This window comes from Triturus cristatus, chromosome 8 (genome assembly GCF_964204655.1).
Source record: "Triturus cristatus chromosome 8, aTriCri1.1, whole genome shotgun sequence".
Taxonomy (NCBI): Eukaryota; Metazoa; Chordata; class Amphibia; order Caudata; family Salamandridae; genus Triturus; species Triturus cristatus.
The window spans coordinates 79,190,835-79,211,416 of NC_140591.1; the positions used below are offsets into that span (position 1 = coordinate 79,190,835).

A 20,582-nucleotide genomic window follows, 5' to 3' on the forward strand; every position below is an offset into this window, starting at 1 on the left:
ACAAGCACTCTTCAAACTCCTCACCCACCTACAAAGCCTTACTCTACATTGGCCCCACGTACCTGAAACCCCGCATAAACCTCCACAAACCTACCCAACAACCTCCTCTGAGCTGGACTCCGACTTGCGCCCAGACACCTGCTGCATAAGCAGAACTAGATTCGGCGGTCGTCCCTAATACCTCGTCCTGAAGCCTGGAATGGCCTTACCCGGCAGATCAGAGCAGCCTGCTCCGTTCTTAAATTCAACAGGAAACTGAAAACCTGGCAATCGGCTCTCCCGACCCGGCTCGGACTACACAGCTACTGCATCAGCGCCAGGATATCCTCCCTGGGGAGGTGTCACTATGCAATACACACAGTACAACATAATCTACATTGTGCTTATTTCCCTACAAAAGGGGTAAAGCAAAAAACGTAAATTTTTCACAGGTTTTTTTTTTTTTTTTTTAAATTGCCGTGTTTTGCAAACATTTGAATCCTCATTTAATGTGACATTAAGGTACGTTCGGTGTATATTTTGTCCAAACGTGGCTCTTGGAAGGTCCTGGAAAAGTGACATTTTAGTTGATATGAAAAGGACAATCTTTTCCTCGGGGTGGTTAACAGCAGGCGCCCTCGCCTCCCAGCACATGTTGGAGGAGGGAGTTCTGATGGTCTCATGCCCAGGTGCTGAGGCATTCTGGGGTGTGCACAGTCCCCTCTGGATCTGTGCTCCATCGTTCGACGGCGCGTCCGTGTTTAAAGCATCAGGGCGTGGGTGTGCGGCGGGGCAGGGACAGGTGGCCCGGCCAGTCACATGCCTGGTGAACAGCTGCCGCCTGATGGACGGGCCAGAGTGGGAACTCGACGCCCTGGGGTGTGGGGCCACGGCCGCCCCCACAGCTGCAGAGAAGTCGGGAGTGGCCAGCGCGAGCTCCAAGGCGCAGAGCTGGGCCCCTGGCCTGATACACGCGACGGTGCACGTGCCAGAGCGGCGCGCGCGGCCATCAGCCTGCTGGCACCCACATGAGCCTCTAGTGGGGCCAGCGCCAGCCAGAGGTGAGGCCTAGCAGCTGCAGGTGGGGGCACTGCGCAGCCGAGGCGCTGGAAGTCGCTTCTCGTAACCCTCCTCTGGAAGCCAGCTCCTCTCCCCAGCTCTGCCCCTGGCACTTGCACTATCTGCGGCAGCGCCAGTGAAGGAAGCGCCATGCTAGGCACGCCAGTGGGCGGCGGCCTAGACCCTGAGCATCGCTGTCTGAGCCTATGCTCACTCGAACTATGTCACGGACAGGCCTGCACGGCTTCCGGGTAAAATCAGAAATTACACAGAGCAGCTCCACATAGGTCAAGTAAGTAGAGCACGCTCGTGTCTAGGGCAACTTCTAACCCCTTGTGCAGGCCGTAAAATATCCATTTACGGCCTCGTGTCTATGGCAACTTCTAACCCCTTGTGCAGGCCGTAAAATATCCATTTACGGCCTCGTGTCTAGGGCAACTTCTAACCAATTGTGCAGGCCGTAAAATATCCATTTTCGGCTGCCAGCATGTGTCTGCAGCACATTCCCAATGTGGGTCCTTTATTGTTTATTCACAAGACTTACAAGTGCGTGTGAGCAGCAGTCCCATCGCTCCGCGTGGCGGTAGGTGCACAAAAGCAATTTTAAGGTAGTTGGAGCGGGATGAGACATCTGAAAGTCGAGTACTTCAACCTTCTATAAAGCCCCACAAACAAAGTAACCCCGTCCCCACCGCTGCCTTCCTGTGCTGTGTAAGTACTGAACGGGCATCTACACCCTCTCGCGCACGTGACTGGCACACCAGATTTGTGGTGCAATGTAGTTACCAAAATGGTAGTCCGAGCAGGATCCAACTTGTTCCTGCGCTCTCCGACACTTCTCTAATAAACTAATTTTCCTGTAACCAATGCATACTGAAATAGAACATGCATGCATGTTAGTGTGCATGCAAAGTAATGTTTGTGCACCTCCATCAAGCTTGTGGCCAGGAGTCCTAAAGAAAAAAAAAATGTCAAGGGATGCCAAAGAGATCAATTGATGCCAGCAAACCATTGAAGAAAAAGCTAACATCCCATGCACACCAGAGGAAAACAGCAGGCGATGATAGGAGCAAAAAAATAACTTTTTGGAAATAAAATGTATCAAAACACAGGCATCCCTTTAAAGAATGCAGGCACGTGAAGCAGAATAGCGCATCAACACTCACCCCCCCCCCAACCTTCCAGCTGCAACACCCATGCATTCTTATGTGCATTGAATACACACCATCTTCATTAATCTTGAAGTGTACGAGTACAACTGTTCCGGTTTCCATCAATGTAATCTCCATATCAGATATTATTATAATAATGTTCTCCAGGCTCAATCTTCACAGTAATTGAGTCCAGAGACAACACGTTGGTGGAGGTGCTCCCTCTTAAGGCTCGAATTGCGTTTTAAAACGAATGATCATCTTGTAGTTTGATTCTAAAGTTAGGTTGCCAATTGAGTTTTCAATTTAGAAATGCAGTTGCATCCTCATACCCTTTGCAAAGAGAGGTCCGTACGTTTGCAAGCATCGACCTCTCCTCATACCTTTTGCAGAGAGAGGCATGTACATTTGCAAGCATGGGCCTTTCCTCTTAACCTTTGCACATAGAAGTCTGTACGTTGGTTAACTTCGGATTTCCTCCTGCCCATATCACCGTAAGGTCCGTACGTTCGCTAGCATCTGCCTTTTCTCCTATTTTTTGCATAGCCGCCTTCGTGATTGATAATATTTGCCTTTGACTTGTCCCTCGAGGCAGCAGTAGCCCCCAGCACATACACATTCTGCTGGGAACTTTGAAGCAGTCAGCTGTTCTCCTATGTTCGGTGGTATCAATCTTGCATTTAGCTGACAAAACATCAAATTTCTCAACTACCCAGCAGCCTTCCCGAGGAACTGCAGCGTGTTGTGGCCTGTTAAGCTCCATGACGACCACTACTGATAGGCCAGAGGCACTGTTATTTATTGTAAAAGGCTACTACGAGACAGTACCTCGGCCGCACACACTCAACAGGTCTTTAAAACAGTTACTTGCTCTTCTGCAAAATAAACTCTGTGGTAAGCTTTACTTGAAGAGCCAGTCAGTCCAATAGCATACCCTAGCGACATGAACCTACCCACCCTATGACCGCAGTATGTAAGCAATGTAAATGGCTAACTCCAAGGATGCCTTTATTCAGTGGAGTATTCAAAGCATGTACAACAAATCCTCAACAGAAGAAACCAAGCCGAAAATACTAAAAGAATTGATGTAAATTGCTTTTCACAGTAGCTTCGAGCCTTTCGCTCACATGCGTGTGGAAGCCCCCACTGTCCTTTTCTGGCTGAGGGGATTACCCATTTCAGAAAGTAAAGTCTGAAACCGCCATCTGCATACCTTGCCTCGACCTCTGTTATGCGTCATACATCTGTACATGGGCTTTCCAATCGAGAAGATGTCCAATGTCCCATTAAAACTTTATATATAATTGTTCATCCTATGGTATGGGGTATCACTCCACACCAGCTACCTCTAACAATTCCCTCGTATGTATGCATGCGCTAGTATTTGTAAAGTGTGAACCGAACTCGAGAGCAACAGAGCACTCAGCAGAAAGCATGGCCCTTCCAATGATTAGCCAATTAACAGACATCTTGCTCGGCAGTGGTGATTGCCAAGCACCACAATTGGACACATCTGTAGACACGAGCTTCAGATCCTGCAGTGTGCCACACCTCGACACAAAGCACATGTGGGAATGTGGTGGATCCACCTCCTGTGAGCTACAGTCCAAACGCTTTTCTCGCTGCATCTCTTCAATGTCCTTTGTAGTCATAAGGCGAGTAGACTATTGAGTTCAACATTCTGGCTAGTATGTAATTGTTATTGAATTTGTATAGCGCTTACTACCTCTGATGAGGCGTCAAAGCTCTTTTTCAGCGAGTAGCACAGTACTCCGGAACCCATAAAGGATTAGTGGCGAACTAGTATAGTGAAATATGAAAGTAATTTGAGTGGTGGATGTGTTAGTCAGTTATTTAGATTGAGAAGGATTGAGAAGGATAGTGGAGGGATAAGAGGGAAAAAGGTTTACATTTATCTAGCTCTTGCTACCCCTGATGGGGTGTTGAAGCACTTTTTCGATGAGTAGCACGCTAATCCGGAACCCTTAAAGGATTAGTGGTGAATTAGTATAGTGAAATATGACATTTATTTGAGTGGTGGGCATGTTAGTCTGTTTGGATTTATAAAGTGTAGTGGAGGGATATAAGAGGGAAAGATTTAGAAATCGTTTGTTTGTTTTGGAGCTCATAGCAGTAGGAGGAGGCTTGGGATGAGTGAGGTGGAGGGGGAAGAGTCAGAGAGAAGGGTTTAATAAGGCTTGTTTTGGGGGATCTGAATAGTAAAAAGAGGTATGAGATGATGCAAGGAGGGGTAGAGTAGGCAAGAGTCTACAAAGGGTTATTTTGGGGATCATAGTAGTGGTATGGGGTTTGTGATGAATGTGTGTGGAGGTAGAGGATATATTGATAGAGGTATAGGGTGAGAAATAGGGTAGTGCATTGGAAAGAGTAGTAGAGAGGTTTGAGATGAGTCAGGGTTGAGGCTATATTTAGAGCGGTATAGGGTGAGAAATAGGGTAGTGCATTGGATATGCTGAATTTGTGATAAATATATAGATCCATAAGTACATGGAAGGTATGTAGATGCATAAAGAATAGTAGTATATGTAGATTAAAGATGCATTAAATAAACTCCGGCTTCCCAGTGCTGTTGTGCTTTAAATTAAATAAGTCGGAGACATTAGAAAATTCACAGCTCCGCGCCAAACAGAGCAACACTTTGGCATTGCTCCTTCTACACCTGCAAGAACCAATGGACCATATGGCTGCCATCTGGCTGCACCAGACTCTGAGGTGTGGCACACACCACTACTGCTGTTCATAAGGCTACTGTCTCCAAGGTCCTGTGGATCCACCCTTCTATCTTCAAATACTGTAGATTGTTGAATCTTTCGCTATAAGGTTTTCGGGCTTTCAATAATCTGGCCCATAGTGTCACCATTCAGATTCACTTTTCAGTTATCAAGCTGAGAAGCCTTATCTCTTTATGAACTGCTTCAGGGGGAAAATATGCCTTTTAGCTTTCGATGTAATCTGTCTGTAGACTGAATGCACGACAAGACCCTCTTCTCTAGATGTGAGCCATGCAAAATGGATGTTCTGTAGCCTACTAATGGCCGAGCTTTCAAGCTGGTGAAACCACACATTTTTGTCATAGTTTGCGGAAGTTGCCCATGTTTTTTTTTTTTTTTTTTGTTGTGTTTTTTTTGCCAGTGTGTAATGTTTATTTTTAGCTGAAGGAGGAAGTGGGAGTGAACACGATATTAAATGTTCGCTGCTAGTATCCGGACCCTCAAATATAAACTCAGTTTTCCTTGCATTAAATAGTGAAAAAAGTCTTGACTTCTAACTGATTACAGAGTAAAATGTATTGAACAATAGACACCTTTGCCCTTTTTTTTCAACCTGATATTATTTTTTAAACATATTTTTATTGACATTTTGTATATTTGTTACATTTCCACATGACATATTTGCAACACTTTTCAGTAGTCTCTATTACCATTTAGACTGGGAGTCATATGTTTCTTCCTTGAGGAAGGCATGGTGACATTTATCTAGCACAATCAATTACTGTCCACCTCTTTTTGCATGCCCATCGCCCTCATCGCATCCCATTAGTAATTTACGTGATCCCGGTCTACTGCTCGTCGCGGTGGGCGGTTCAAGTCACTACCCAGGATTCAGGGAATGCCCTCCTCAATGTCATTCTTCTATCCAGAACCAATAACAATACAACCATTCAAAAAGGAAAAGAAAGAAAACTAAACTGAAACTTAATAAAATACAGCATGCATACGGAGCCCAAGTATCATCCAAATCAAAGGGTGCATTTGTTGTTCCTATTGTGCGTTGTGTGCCGGTCTCGCGGGGGAGGGGTGGGGAAAGACCGGAAGATTGCCCCTTCCCTAACCACCTAACCCAGTTTCTCAAACGCCGTCCGCCTTTTCCCTTTCTGGGCCCACTGGTTTTCTCTTAGCGGATATACTCTGCCGGCTCCCCCTTTGTGAGTCCAATGTCTTCCGTGGGAGAGCACGTAAATCACTCACTGCCACTCCCAGACACCCACCTGTTGTCTGTTCCCTCTCTGGATTTTCCTAGTTCACCAACACTTCTTTCCAAAGGTCTGCTATCGGTTGTTTCCGGATACCCCTCCCTTCCTCCCATCTCATCTCATGCTAACAGTGATCTCTGCCAACTTCCACAGACGACCCTTTTAGCATTAGCTGAAGACCTCTATGATTTAGAAGGAACAATTAAAACCATCTTGTATGTCGATTTGCATCATGTCATTAACTTCTTGGTCTAGTACATATTGGGCATTCACTTTGCCAACACAATGTTTGTTAGGTATACAAGCAGAGACACAAAGGGAACAAAGCATTGGACCACATTGTAGGCACAGGCAGCATGTCAGCAGAATTGCAAATAATATACATAATATTGTCAACAATTTCCAGCCCCAGGTAACAAATAGTATCCACAGCCAACCAGTTTAAGTCCATGTTCCGGTATCGGGGTGAAGCTCAGCAGCGATTTTATGCAGTTTAGAGATTGCATCAAAAACTGAAGGGGCGTGATCAGGGATATAAACACAACTGCTCCCGATGATGTGACATGCACCACCTTGATCAGCTAGTACAACGTCGAGGACCATTCGGTTTTGGAGCGCCACAATCCTCGCAATTTGCAGTTCTTCTGTGATGTTTCCAAGTGCCATAGCTGTTTGGTTAGTTACAGCCTCTACAACACGTGTCAAGCGTCTGATTTTCCTGCTGTTCAAGGCAGCGCCAACAAAGAACACTCCCAAATTAAAATCAACATATTGCTGCAGTGCAGTGTCAGTCTGATCCACCTCATCATGATTTGTTGTACTCTTAAATCTATTTTTGGAAATGTCATTAAACAGTTTATAGCCCTTGAGATATGATGCAGGTGCCAAAAACACAGGTGGTTACAAAAAGGACACAAAACAAGTACCGGACCAGCCAATGGGTAAATTATAATATTCCTTATTTTCACATATAAAATAGGTATTATGCAATGACGAAAAATTGCTGTTATTTACTCCAGTAATATTTAAAATCAGAGTACAATCTTTTTCCCACAGGAATATTGCCAACACTGTTCACACACACGTCTGCTCTAGCCCTAGTAACCGCTATAACAAAAGGTTCATTACCCTTAGCAGTTCGAGTATTTGGGAAAACATAGTGTGTAGAGGATTTTACTTGGCGATACTCCTCTATTTCCCATACAGTTCCTTTAGCCTGCGGATCTCCTTCCTCATCAGGATAGCACACTTTATTTAGCTGGTAGTTTAGTCTTCCTACACCAAAGTCAGTGATATTAGCAACATGAGTGGCCCACAACAGAGCAAACCAGGCTCTACAGGAGCCATTGTGAGAGAATGGCAAAGGAATGAAAGGTGTTCCTCCCTTTTCTGATGAGCTGGCATCATTCCACACACCCAACAGTCGGTAATGTTCGTAGCATTATGTGTGTGGTGCAACATCTGGATGAACGTGTTAAGATAAGACTGTCTTTGCTTCTGCTCATGATCAGGGAGGGTGAAGTAGTGGTGCTCAATAAGTAATGGAGTAGTGACAGTGTTCGTCGAGCAGGAGCCACTTCCTCCACACCCCAAGTTATTACTGCCATAATGATCACAGTGACAATATACCCAGCAATGCACATAGTCTTCTTGTTGCATATTCTTGCAGCAGTCGCTGTCTTTTCCATAGGCATGTTTATCTTGATCAGATGGAGCTCTAAAGTCCTGGGCAGCTGATGGTTTGTTCACTGAGTTTGAGACGGGTGTCACCAATAGTCGCCCCCCCCGTCCCCTCCCCCGCCCACCTCTTGCGGCTCAGTCTTTCACTAGCCCAGGACGGTTGCTCAACCAGTGTTTTTCAGCAATGCAGTTTTTTTCCGGGGCCGCAGCTGGTATCGAGATGCACCAGGGATCCTGTGGTCCGGTAAGACTTCCTCAGGTTCTTCAGGTGATATGGCTTGGCCTCTCTCTGTGTCCAGGATGTCTCGATGGTTGGTAAGTGCAGCAGGTTCCACCAGGGCAGACGGCACCTTCTTACAGTGCGTGGAGTGAATCCAATTCTTCCGATTGGTCACTCGGACTGCAGTTCTGGTCGCCAAGAGCACCTGCTCAGGACCTCGCCACCTCGGTTCCAGGCTATTCGACCTCTGGAAGACTTTGATCATCACCTGGTCACCGGGCCGCAGATCATGGCCATCACCTCACGACCTGTCAGGAAGAGCTTCTCGAACCTGTTGATGAATAGAAAGCAAACTGTCAGTCAACTGTGGCAGTCACTCATCATCACACAAGGTATATCATGCATTGGGTGTGGCTTAGGAATCCCCCGATATTTATTGGCCTTCCAAAAACCACCTCATACTGTGTAAGGCCAGATCATGTATGTGGCACCGATCTAATGGACAATAATGCCAAGGGTAGTGCATCAGGCCATTTCAGAGATGTGGAAGCCTGGATTTTAGCCAACTTACGTTTAAGAGTAGAATTGTATCGTTCCACTAGCCCTGCTGATTGTGGGTGGAAAGCAGCATGAAATTTCTGCACAATTCCCAATACTTTCAAGACCTACTCAACAACTAGCCCAATGAAATGGGGTCCGTTGTCACTCCACAAAAGTCGGCAAACACTAAATCTGGGGGAAAACTCCTTTAAAACCACCTTTGCTGTAATAAGAGCTGTATTATCTTTCGTAGGTTATGCTTCTATCCACTTACTGAAGGCACATACCACTACTAGGACACACTTTAAGTTATTCCAGCGTTCAAGCTGGATGTCATCCATTTGCAGAACCTCAAAAGGTGCAGTTGGTGTGGCAAACCCTCCTGTTGGAGTTCGTGTGCCCTTTCCAGGATTATGCTGGAGACAAATCAAGCAAGACTGCACTATCTTTTTAGCTGTGCCAGCAATTTCTGGATGATCCCAAACTTGTGTAAGCAACTTCGCTATTGAGGAAGCTCCAACATATGCCGGCCCATGTGCCATGTGAATCTTAGGATATAAATAGGCTGTGGGCAATCTCCATTTAGGTATGTCTTTATTTCTCCAACAGCCCTCATCATCCAATGTTCCCTCCTTAGACCATTGCTCTAGTTCATCAGCAGAGGCAGATGGCTGCATATCCAGCTCTTCTTGCCTGGCCTCATGCCAACGTTCAGCCTGAGACTTAACCACATACATAGATGTAGTGCTTCGCTGCATTGCAGTCTCACGGGCTGAGTGATCCGCAAAGGCATTGCCCTGTCCTATTTTATCAATCACTTTCTTGTGTGCACTACACTTAACAATTGCTATTTTCTTCGGATATGTAAAGGCAGTAAGGAGATTATGTACTAATTCTTCATGCACTATTTGTGTCCCATGTGATGTAAGGAAGCCTCTTTCCTTCCACAAACAGCCGAAAATCGTGAGCCACTCCAAAGGCATAGCGGCTATCGGTATAGATGTAAACAGACAAGTCAGTATTAAGTTCACACGCCCTCGTCAATGCTATCAGCTCATCTGCCTGAAATGACTTCTGTGGAATGCGAGCTATCTCAACTACCGTCTGAAGCGTTGTGATTGCATATGCAGCTGCCATCCGGTAATTTCAAGCAGGACCCATCAACACATAATTCCCCATCAACATTAGAAAGAGGCGTATCTTGCAGGTCAACACAACCCTTTGTCTGTTCCTCAGTAAGGAATATACAGTCATGAGGCTGTTACGACTGAGACTGAGTAGCTGGGGATGGCAATAGAGTAGCCGGATTAAGAGTCGAACATCTTTTCAAGGTGATATGAGGGGCCAAGAGTGTCAATTCATAACCTGTCAAGCGAGCACTAGTTAAATGCTGCATTTTGGTCTGGTTCAAAAGGGCATCAACTGAATGGGGTACTAACGCAAGCAATCTATGTGACAAGACTATCCCCTCACTCAGACGTATGGACACAGCTGCCGCTGCCACAGAGCGAAAACGCACGTGCGACTGGATCGAGGACAGCTGAAAAATATGCACAAGGACGCTGCTTTTCACCCGTGTCTGTACTAAAACTGAGAGTGCGCAACCATCCCTCTCGTGTACATAGTGTGAAGGCCTTGGTGTAGTCTGGAGTGCCTAATACTGGTGCAGAACATAGAGCTTGGCGCAACTGTTGGAAAGCATTCTGACATTCAGTAGTTCATGGAAGGGGCATTGGAGGGTCTTTAGTCAAAAGGGCCAACAAGGGTTTAACAATATGTGAAAAGCTAGGGATCCACTGCCTACAAAAAGAAGTAAGGCCGATCAATGCACGAACATCCTTCTGAGTACGGGGCACAGGCGTGTCTAAAATAGCTTGGATGCGATCTGGTGTGAGTGCACATCCCTCCTTAGACAGGAGGTGACCTAAATAGGTAACCTGCTGTCTACAATATTGCAATTTCTTCCTAGAAACCTTATGATGGTGAGAGGCAAGAAAGGAGAGCAATGACAATGTTCCTTCTTCACATTGGTCAGTGGTGTCTGCAGCCAACAAGATGTCATCAACATATTGTATGAGAGCTACCCTTTTTGGCACAGGGAAAGAATCAAGCTGTCTTTTCAATGCCTGGCTATAAATGCTAGGACTCTCAGTATACCCTTGTGGAGCACTACAAAATCTGAAGGATCGATTATTCAAAGTGAAGCCGAACAAATATCGGCTGTCAGGATGAATAGTTATGGAAAAGAAAGCGTTCTTCAAATCAATCACAGAGAATGTAGTTGCAGTCGGAGGGACCATGGTAAGGAGTGTCGTGATGTCAGAGACTACCGGGTATTGGGGCACTACGATCTTATTAACTTCTCGTAAGTCAATGATAAACCTGTATATTTTAGTATTGGTGTCCTTTTTCAAGATGGGAAGGATAGGGCTATTGCAAATATTGTAAGGGACTTCTTCCACAACCCCATCTCCAATCACATCTTGAACAATACGTATTAGTGCCTCTTCACCTTCTCGAGAAATTTTATATTGAGGCAGTCGGGGCAATGAAGCGCCCTCCTTCACTTGAATATGGACTGGTGGGATAACCATTTGACCCACATCAGTATCTGTACTAGGTAGGGATGCCAAAGCATTATCTTCTTTAATAAGCAAAACCTCTCACCCTTGGAATAGTCATCATTCAGAATAACACGCACACCTTCTGGGGAACATCGTATCGTAGCACGAAAATGTTTGAGCATATCGAGACCCACAATATTGTCCGGTGTGTTAGGGGAAAGCAAAAATGGACATGCAGCAGAGAATTTATCAACATGAAATGCAAGTGGTTGTGACAGTGGGCTAAGGGAAGGTGTCCCATCGAATCCTATCGATGTGATTAGGCCAGACAGGGGAGCCCTAGGAACCAATTGTTTAGACAGGGCGCTACGGGTAGCTCCTGTGTCAACCAAAAACCGATCAGTAGAACCCAAAACGTGTGCGTTAACATAGGGACCCTTCTGATCTACTGGGACTTCAACTGATTTTTTTTTTTACCCCATCCTAGGCATTCCTATGCATAAGCAGAATCCTTCAAATCAGCGGTCGAATAATCGGACATTTGATATTGGTTGCGTCTGTCAAAAGTGTTAGTATTCTGAGTATGCTCTACTACCTCAAACCTAGTGCGATTTATCCATACCTCCCCTATTTCTTTAGTTCCCTGGGCAGCTTCTCATTTGTCCTCTACCACGCTGATACTGCTGACCTTGCAAATGTGGAAACTCAAAACGCCAATGTCCAATCTCCTTGCAATAGGCACACTGATCAGAAGACAAAGTAGCTCGAGTAAAAGGGGGCGCACTAGGGCGGTACATCGCACATCCGCCGCTACCACTACCTCTATAAGATGGACCATAAACCTGAGCTAACATAACCTTTGTTTTTAAATCCTTAGCCTTTTTATCCTCGTTGCCCTTAGCTTCCAATTCCTGACGTTCATAATACTGAGCCATAGTCAAAAGAGAGACTGGCGAAGACTTAGTCCATGAACTCTCGCTGGCCTTTAGGCGACTAGCTATTCCTGGCAACATGTTCGCGACAAATTTGTTGACTAACAGATGCCTGCCCATGTCATCTGTCAATGACTGGCCACTAAAGTCATGGAACGTCTCCTCAAAACGTGTAAAGATATCAGAAACGGACTCATCTGGTTTCTGCTTACAAGACCGTAGCATAGTCCAATCTATCTTTTTAGGAGGTATGAGAGTTTTCAACCTTAGTTATTATAGCCTTTGGGAGGTCTAATATTTCTTGTTGCGGTTTGTGTGCAGGTTCCCTTTCGGCATCTTTCCTCTCTTTTTCCTTCCAAATATCTCCAAAAGCTGCATGATCATCTACTTTACGAATAGATCTCCACATATCAAGAGGGAAAATAAGCCCAAAAAACATGTCAATATCAGGCAAAGTCATAGTGCAAGAACTAATAGCTCCTTCAACTTCTTCATAAAAAGCAGCTGGATTTTTCAGCGGGTCAGGCAAAGCAGCTTTAAGAGCCAAGACATCCGCTCTACTCCAAGGGGTATAGACCCAATTGTAAACCAAATATCCCTTTGCATCAGTTGAATCTTTATCGTCCTCTGTTCCTGCACCCCTAGGAGGGACATACAAAGGCGCAGCTTCACGCATTGGTTTCACATGAACTACAATATCCTTATCTGTCCCTGGATCTCCATCCTGTGGCATGGGGGTCTGAACTGTTTATTCAGCTGTAGCAGCTGCATTTTTCTCCTCTTGCAAACGGAATACATCAGTTCGTAGTTTAACCACACATCTAATTAAATCGGCCACCTAGGAAGGGAGAAAAAGACTGTCACTTAATCGTTTATGATCATTTTTAATATCAACAGGCTCTAATTCTTTGGAATGTTTCCTGAAGCTTTCAATTACTTCTCCAGTAAACGACTCTGTAAAATATAACTGCTCTGACTCCGGCCATTGCTGAACATTTGCTATGAGATCTGGAGCGGAAGTGTCACCACGAGCTGCTTTTCGGGCAGTAGATCTAAGCGTGACTGCACGGTCAGTGGTCAGAAAGGAGCGAGTCTGTCGTTTAGCATCTGATTCGGTCTTTCCCTGATCTGAGAAAGATTTGTCATCATCGGAATCAACCTTGGGGGCAGAGGGAAAAGTATATGGAGGAGGAGAACGATCTAATAAAATTGAATCGTCCTGAGGTTTATTAAGTAGAGGATAAAGGGGGCGCCGGACAGGGTATTAGCCATTTACCTGTTAACGACGCTCCCTATCCTCGCTATTTCCTTCATTTCTTTATTTTTTATCTCCAGCGCTTTCGCATAGATTTTTTTTGCTGTTCTTTTTCTGATAAAGCTTGCTCTTTCCTCACTCTTTCACGCGCTTCTTTCTCCCACATTCGTGCACAGTCAAACATATCTAGTCTACTTTTGCGCTTAAACACTCATTGTTCCACATACTGAATCTTTCTAAGATCAAATGACCCATTTATTGGCCATCGCAGATCAGGATCCTTTTTGGTGTATTTATTCCACAGTGTGCTATACATTATGGAAGAAATACCGTTTTTAAATGTACATATACCTATTTGGTATCTGCTCAGGGGGAGCTGGCTGATTCTGTTCTAGAACAAACAAACAAATGATGGACGGAATGCTGACAATGCAGACATTCTCCCCCAGTCAAGAGATCTGGGTTAAATCCATCGTTCTTTTGCCCACTACGCCACCCCAGTTTAGACATGGCCATATGCAAATCAGTCTTGACCCTGTGCCTCATGGGAACAGTCCAGCCCGAACTGCCAAGCCATGTCTTCCCTGGACCGGAATCAAGCATCCTAGGACCGGTTTCTGGCTATCAGCCGTCATCAGCCAGGATAGCTTGACTCCAGTGGCGTAGTGAGCACGGGTCCCACGTCTGGGAATACCCATCCCACTTAGGGCGAAAAGCGTTACAACAAACAAATGATGGACGGAATGCTGACAATGCAGACATTCTCCCCCAGTCAAGAGATCTGGGTTAAATCCATCGTTCTTTTGCCCACTACGCCACCCCAGTTTAGACATGGCCATATGCAAATCAGTCTTGACCCTGTGCCTCATGGGATTCTGTTCTAGATCCATATTGGTACCTCCAAGAAAGCAACACATCCTACGAAGTGTGCTTGAAACAGGCATGCCAAAAATATTATAGCATATATATTATAACAAAGTAGTACTTAACAGAATTTGTACAGTTCAAGAATAAAAAAATTAGAGCAAAATCTCCTCATTTCCTGCCTATATAAATTGCAGTTTATATATACCCAAACAATTCCAAGATTTTGGCCAAACAAACCAGAAGTGTCGCATCAAACGACCTTACCAAACAAAAGTCTCCAGCCTCCAAATGCCAAGCTCTGAATCGACCAAATGGTCTCTGCGCGACAGAAGGGATCTGTCGGGGACCGGCACCACCTGGAGGGTCAAATCGAAAAGCACTTCGGTCTGCTAAGACAAGGGTCACCTCACGCAGTGTACATCCTTAGCGAGATTCCAAACCTCTGTCGAGACCACTCCTTCGGGCATCCGAGTCGCCGATGAGCCCCACGTGACGGGCGCCAATTTGTAGAGGTGGGTCTTACCAGGGCCTACCGGTGCAGGGGTTCGCCCTTCTTTGCGCACTAGTCCTTGGACCAACAAATGAAGATTGGCACAGAAGCTGTAATATCAAAACAATAGTTTATTAAATCCTCATGAGTGGAACTACATCTATACAGAACCCTCAGGCAATGTATGAGGTAGTACAAGGAGTACAGAAACCATGGGCCTTTTATACCCACTTTGTAGCTGAGTAAGCATGAGAGCTCAAAAGGAGGCGGTACAAGTATACACAAGAATAGCTATTCACATATATGGAGTAACAGAAAAAACGTAGTCAACAAAGTGGGAGGAGTGATGAAGTTGCTGACATCAGTTGAAACAGCCTGACACTAGGACAGGTGCATTCAGCTACAGGTCTTTCTGAGCATGTGCAAGGCTCTGACTCAGTGCTGAAGAAGTTAACTGTAACAGATGACTCGAGCAGAATACAAGGGCAGGCAATAGTGCAGAGGTAGAAAGTACATTGCGAGCACATGGCTAACTAAAATGGCTGCCAAAAACAAAATGGCTTAACAGTGATCTCTGCCAACTTCCACAGACATACTTCTATGGTCAGCACTAGCTCCCTCCTCAATGCTGTCTTTATCTTATCCAGGATTTCCCTTTACCCCTTTACTACTCCACAGCTCTAGGTCATATGTATAAACCCGGCATCCACATAAGCACACCTCGGGCATTTTCTCAGCTCACCACCATATGTAACATTGAGTCTGTTAGGCGTCATATAGACCATACGAAGGTAGTTGAATTGCGTGTACTTAAGCCTGGTATTCCTTGATATTTTCTTAAGGGACCTCAGTACTTTGCCCCATCAGTGAGCTCCCTACCGATCACCCTCTCCCATTTTGCCCTTGTTATGGTTAAAAGTGAGGCATTTCTTTTGGCGGATTCATGTCTTATTTTCCAACCTTTTAACAGCAGACTATTACTCTTTCCCCCCCCCCCCCCCCCCCAGGTTCCACTTACTTCTAAGTACCACCATACTATTTTTCTTTTATTCTTGCTCATTTTCCACATTTGATCACTGTAAACCAAATTCTTGCTTGCATCCTGGAAATCCAGGTAGACCACAAATGTATCCTTTTTTTTTTTTCCAATATATTTTTTTTTTATCCATGACAGCGGTCAGTCTTTGATGGAAAGGTCACAGGTTCAAATGCCTGCTGGGCTAGTTTCATCCTTCCTTCGTCCCTGAAATGTGAGTTTGCTAGTGCTATTACCCATGAGATTTAGGTGATGAAATACTCTATACGTCACCTATTTTTGTTGTTGTTGACGGTGGGAGCATTACAAATCCCTCATTTAGCGTTTTTGTTCCATCTCTGAAGGTAACATGTACAACAATTCTTAGAAAAATAATAAAGCAAGTCCTGTGAGAAGAGAGACAATTTAAGTAACCGCGTATGCACTGAAAGAAAGCAGGGCTAGCTCAACACTGAGTTTCTAAAATTTAATGAGCCTTGTTCTACTGAAAATACAAAACAAGAGACCAAGTGTGGCCCATAACAGAGGATTACACAGACCGGTAGACACGATGGGTGAATGTGGAAGTAATTGGCTCCTGTCCTTTGGAAACTGAAGATGAGTAGCAAGTCAGAAAGTTGAGACTTCTTTGGTGCCGAGCTCTTGGTGATGAAGCCCTGACCCACAGGTGGTGTTGCTCTCACATGCTGCTCTGGTTCTTGGCCACTATTCTCTACTAGCATGAGATGTATAGTCCTTTGTGTTGCGCGGAGACGTTAGCTCTGCAAGTCGGTTGTCCCACTCTTACTCCTGGGATGTCGACTTAATGTTAAGGCCGCGGGAATTATGTGACAGAAGTAGACCAGATTATTAAATTATTGAGGAATTATGCATCGTAATAAAGCGGATTTTGTGGTAGTATTACTTCAGTATTTCGTAATTTTCACACTACTGTCTGGGCAAAAGTTTCACCTCATTTGTCCCCTCCCAAATACAGCAATAAGCAGTTGAAAGTGCACCAGCCAGCCTTTGAGTAGAGCCTTCCACTACGCGGCAACACATGTTGCTTTATTTTTAGTAATTTTTTATCTGAGTTCCAAACAACATTTTTTTAATTAAAATCTGCAAATTATACAGCAGATGATGGATTATGTGACAGATGCGGCACATTCATAGCTATGTGGAAAACGCCACATCTGCGGATTCACGTAATTCCAGTGGCCTTGTTTAAGATAGATTCCATAAAGAGATCCTCCGCCTCCCCTTTCCTTCACCCTAGATTGTCATTCTGACTGGTCCTGCAGACATCGAGCTTCAGAAGCTGGCATTGAAAGGCAATATGCGGCATATTGGGCCTCCAGCATGCCCGATAACACTTTGATTCCAGACTGCACTTGTCTTTGTGACCAGCTGTGCTTTAGTCCTCATGGGCCAGTTTCATATGAATGTCTAAACTAAAAGCAGCTGGAAAAGGATTCTCCACTCTCCGATTGCTCTTGTTGAGACTGGTATCTCTTTCTGCTTTGTCATGGCATGTAGAACCATGTTGGGTCTGCATTTATTGCTTACTGTTATTGCCAAGTTCAGGGTTCGTTGAAAATATCATGCTATAGACCTCCATGAGATTGGTCCCTACACCAGCCTAAGCTGGGCTTGTGCAAGGCGAGAGAGATGCACATAGCTGTTGTGCGATTGTAATTACCTTAATTCTTATTTAAAAGTGGAAGCTTTCTTTAGTACAAGTCTCATCCCCACCATTGGCCAATCTCTTAACTTACTTGCTGCATAGAATACTGTATACCTTTCTGTGGCCCAAACGTACCTCGCTATAGGCCCATTGAGTGGTGTTTGATATTAAGGGAATGGTGTGAATTTGTCCTGGTTAGGGGGGTGCCACTTCAGCTATAGATCTCTCTGGTTCTGCTGGATGGTGTGCTAATGCAGCGAGTGAGTAAATGTGTCCAAGTACTTCCAACTAGTTGTATAAAGCAAACATAGCGGGAACTCAGTGGAGCGCGGATCGAACCTACTCCAGTGGCATTCATCCGGATTGCAGTAGTTGAATAAGAGGCATCCGTGTATGTGAGGAGGCTGGAGGGAAGCCAGTGCTGCATGATGATAGCCCTCTCAGTCAAGAGAGGCTTCGCCCAGGGTTAAAGAGGCAAATGTTCCTTCACAGAGCTATGTATGTTTCTAATGCCTCTGTCAATGTTTGTGTCTGGCAGCGTACCGTGCAGTTGCTTACATGCTGTTAATCTTCTTTTCTAGGAGACAAAGATGGCAGCAAAGTTACCACAGTGGTGGCGACCCCTGGTCAAGGCCCGGACAGGCCACAGGAAGTCAGCTACACAGACACCAAGGTGATCGGTAACGGGTCCTTTGGGGTGGTCTATCAGGCCAAACTCTGCGATTCAGGAGAGCTGGTTGCCATTAAAAAGGTTCTACAGGACAAAAGATTTAAGGTAAGTCTGCGTGCGTGCGTGAGGCATACTCTGGGGACAGCACCTGTTTTTACAAAATTAAATATTACAAGTGATACATTAGGATGAATAAAGTATGTACAAATAAATAACCAAAATTGAAAAGTTTACATCTTTTTCTTCATTTAAATTGTGAATTAAAGAAAATATTTCATATTTGAGACTTTTTGTTGTATACTTGTTTTTATATTTGTGTCTGTATCGTTTTGAGGTTCAAAATATAGAAATTGCTCAGGCTGGGGGTCGCCGGCTTAGTGGGGTCCATGGATCCCAGTAATAATACAGTGGGGGTCCTCAGACGTCAAAAGGTAAAGAACCGCGGCTCTAGAGTGGTTACTGGCTTCTGCCTTTCCCGCGGTTGAGGCCCAAAGTGGAAGCCCAGATAAGGTTTCTAGACAGCGGTCAGCCACGAACTAGCTCTGGTGTAACTAGCGCTCAACTGAGGCTCAACTATTTGGCTCCTTCGACGAAGCCACAAACCAGGCAGGCATTTTCAGGATTCTAATCACAAGATTTTAACTGTAGGTACAAGAGTAAAAGCGTAGTTATGTCATGAACATTTGTATAGTGCTTTCTGAATAGCTGTTCTCATAGCTCCTCCAAGAGCTGGGCAACTTATCGTGATGCTTGTTTACAAGCTGAAGTGGCTATGATATTGAGAATCTCTGCTTGGGGAAATAAGTTAGAAGACACTCTTTAAACTGTAAGAGGGTGGACTGTGTCATAGCTGAGTTGAAAATGCGGAACAGCTCATCTTAACATGACAACCCATGTCACTGGGAGGCTCTCTGAAAATTTGCTTCTGAATGAAATTTTACGCTTGGCATTAGTGTCCAAAGAAAGCTCCTTTGCAGCTGTATCAGGTCTACAGTGTATATGTTGGGATTTTGTGGGGCTTCATGTAACGTCCCGGGTATCTGCATCAGATTTCCAACTGCTGCGGTGATAACCTTCACATGTTATAAGCCAGAACCCTGAAGGCCGGAGGACTTTAATAGCGCTGTGATGCTGAGGCAGGTTCTTCCTTACCATATGTCCATGTAGTGCACAGAACCAGCTCGTGGACCAATCTCACCTTGTTGGCTAGCTTGGGCTCTTCAGCAGAAGTTTCTTGCTGGGCAGGTGCCACACTTTTAGGAGGTTTAGAAACATTGCAGAGTCCATATTGGCTGTACTGAGAAATGTCCGTCCCTGTTAAGTGTGGATCAAAAATGTAAACATTTACAAAGCAACTTTATTAAAGAACTGTTAACTTGTGATTCTGACGAACTGAATCCGAGCTAGAGAGGCAATTTTTTTCCCCATTGTTGTGGAGTGCTCTGTGAACATTTGCCCCTTTCCTCTAAGCCTAACAAGCAAAAGTGGGCACTGGTGTTTAAGAGCACAAGCTGAAGGTGGCTTCGAAATGTATAGCAGAAATCCAGCTCTTCAGCACTGAGTGCAGGGAAATGTGCCTACAAGTTTAGGACTTCATCGTATCTGTTGCGCAATCGTGGCCCCCAGAAAGGGCAATTGTCTAGCTCCCTCTTCCACGACCGGTCTCATTTCTAAGGTGCATTCGAACTGGATTGGTATTTGCTCTCACCTCACGTTATTTTGTTAATTTTGTGTTACTGTTCTTATGCTTAAGTACTCTATTATGCCATGTTGTATAATTATGTGCCATTCGCGGCAAAACATTTGCCCAAAGCAAGGAAACCACGCAAATGACAAACGCGAGTGGCTGTTGCTTGCAGTACGTGTGTTTTTTTGCACTATGTTTATTGCGAAACACATCCTTAAAGCCAAAATGCTTGCAAGAACGTGTCCTGCAGTAAATTATAGTGCTAAATCCTGAATTTGCTTTTCGGTTAATTGCATAATTTCGCATAATTTATACTAAATGTCAGTTAATTACTCAAAAGCTTGATCCGCAGCTCTGACTTTTTTGTTCTGCCCAGGCGTGCCAGATTTTTGCCGTCTTTGTGGAGGATGAGCACTGACTCATGTTGTAACCTCCTTCACTAACTTTTGTGTAGACCACCCAACTGAAGAATGGCCCTACCAGCCATGTGGAATTAAAGACCTGTTTCTGTTTGCCTGCGGAACAGACTCTGGGTACACATAGACTTTGCCCTTCACCAAAGGAATGACAGATGAGCTACACACTGGCTGTATGTAGGCACGTGCATAATGCTAAACTGACTGGACATAAAATAAATGTAATTACTTTACAAGTCCTAAGAAAGCCATTTATACCTACATTATTTTGAGATGAGCATACCGCTTATCGCAGTCCTACTTCCACATGCCAGTCCAAACTCACGTCAGTACCTGCATCGACCTCTGCAGTCTCCTAGGGAATCCAATGATGGCA

General features: G+C 44.9%; 1 protein-coding gene across 2 annotated transcripts in view; it reads left to right on the forward strand.

Moving 5' to 3' along the window:
- Positions 1–20,582, forward strand: part of GSK3B (glycogen synthase kinase 3 beta) — a 702,432-nt gene that overhangs the window by 135,926 nt on the left and 545,924 nt on the right. For both annotated transcript variants that reach the window (XM_085621049.1, XM_085621050.1), the window contains exon 2: positions 18,015–18,208. In XM_085621049.1, coding sequence (XP_085477175.1) covers positions 18,015–18,208 — 194 coding nt within the window. The remainder of the gene's footprint in view (positions 1–18,014; positions 18,209–20,582) is intronic.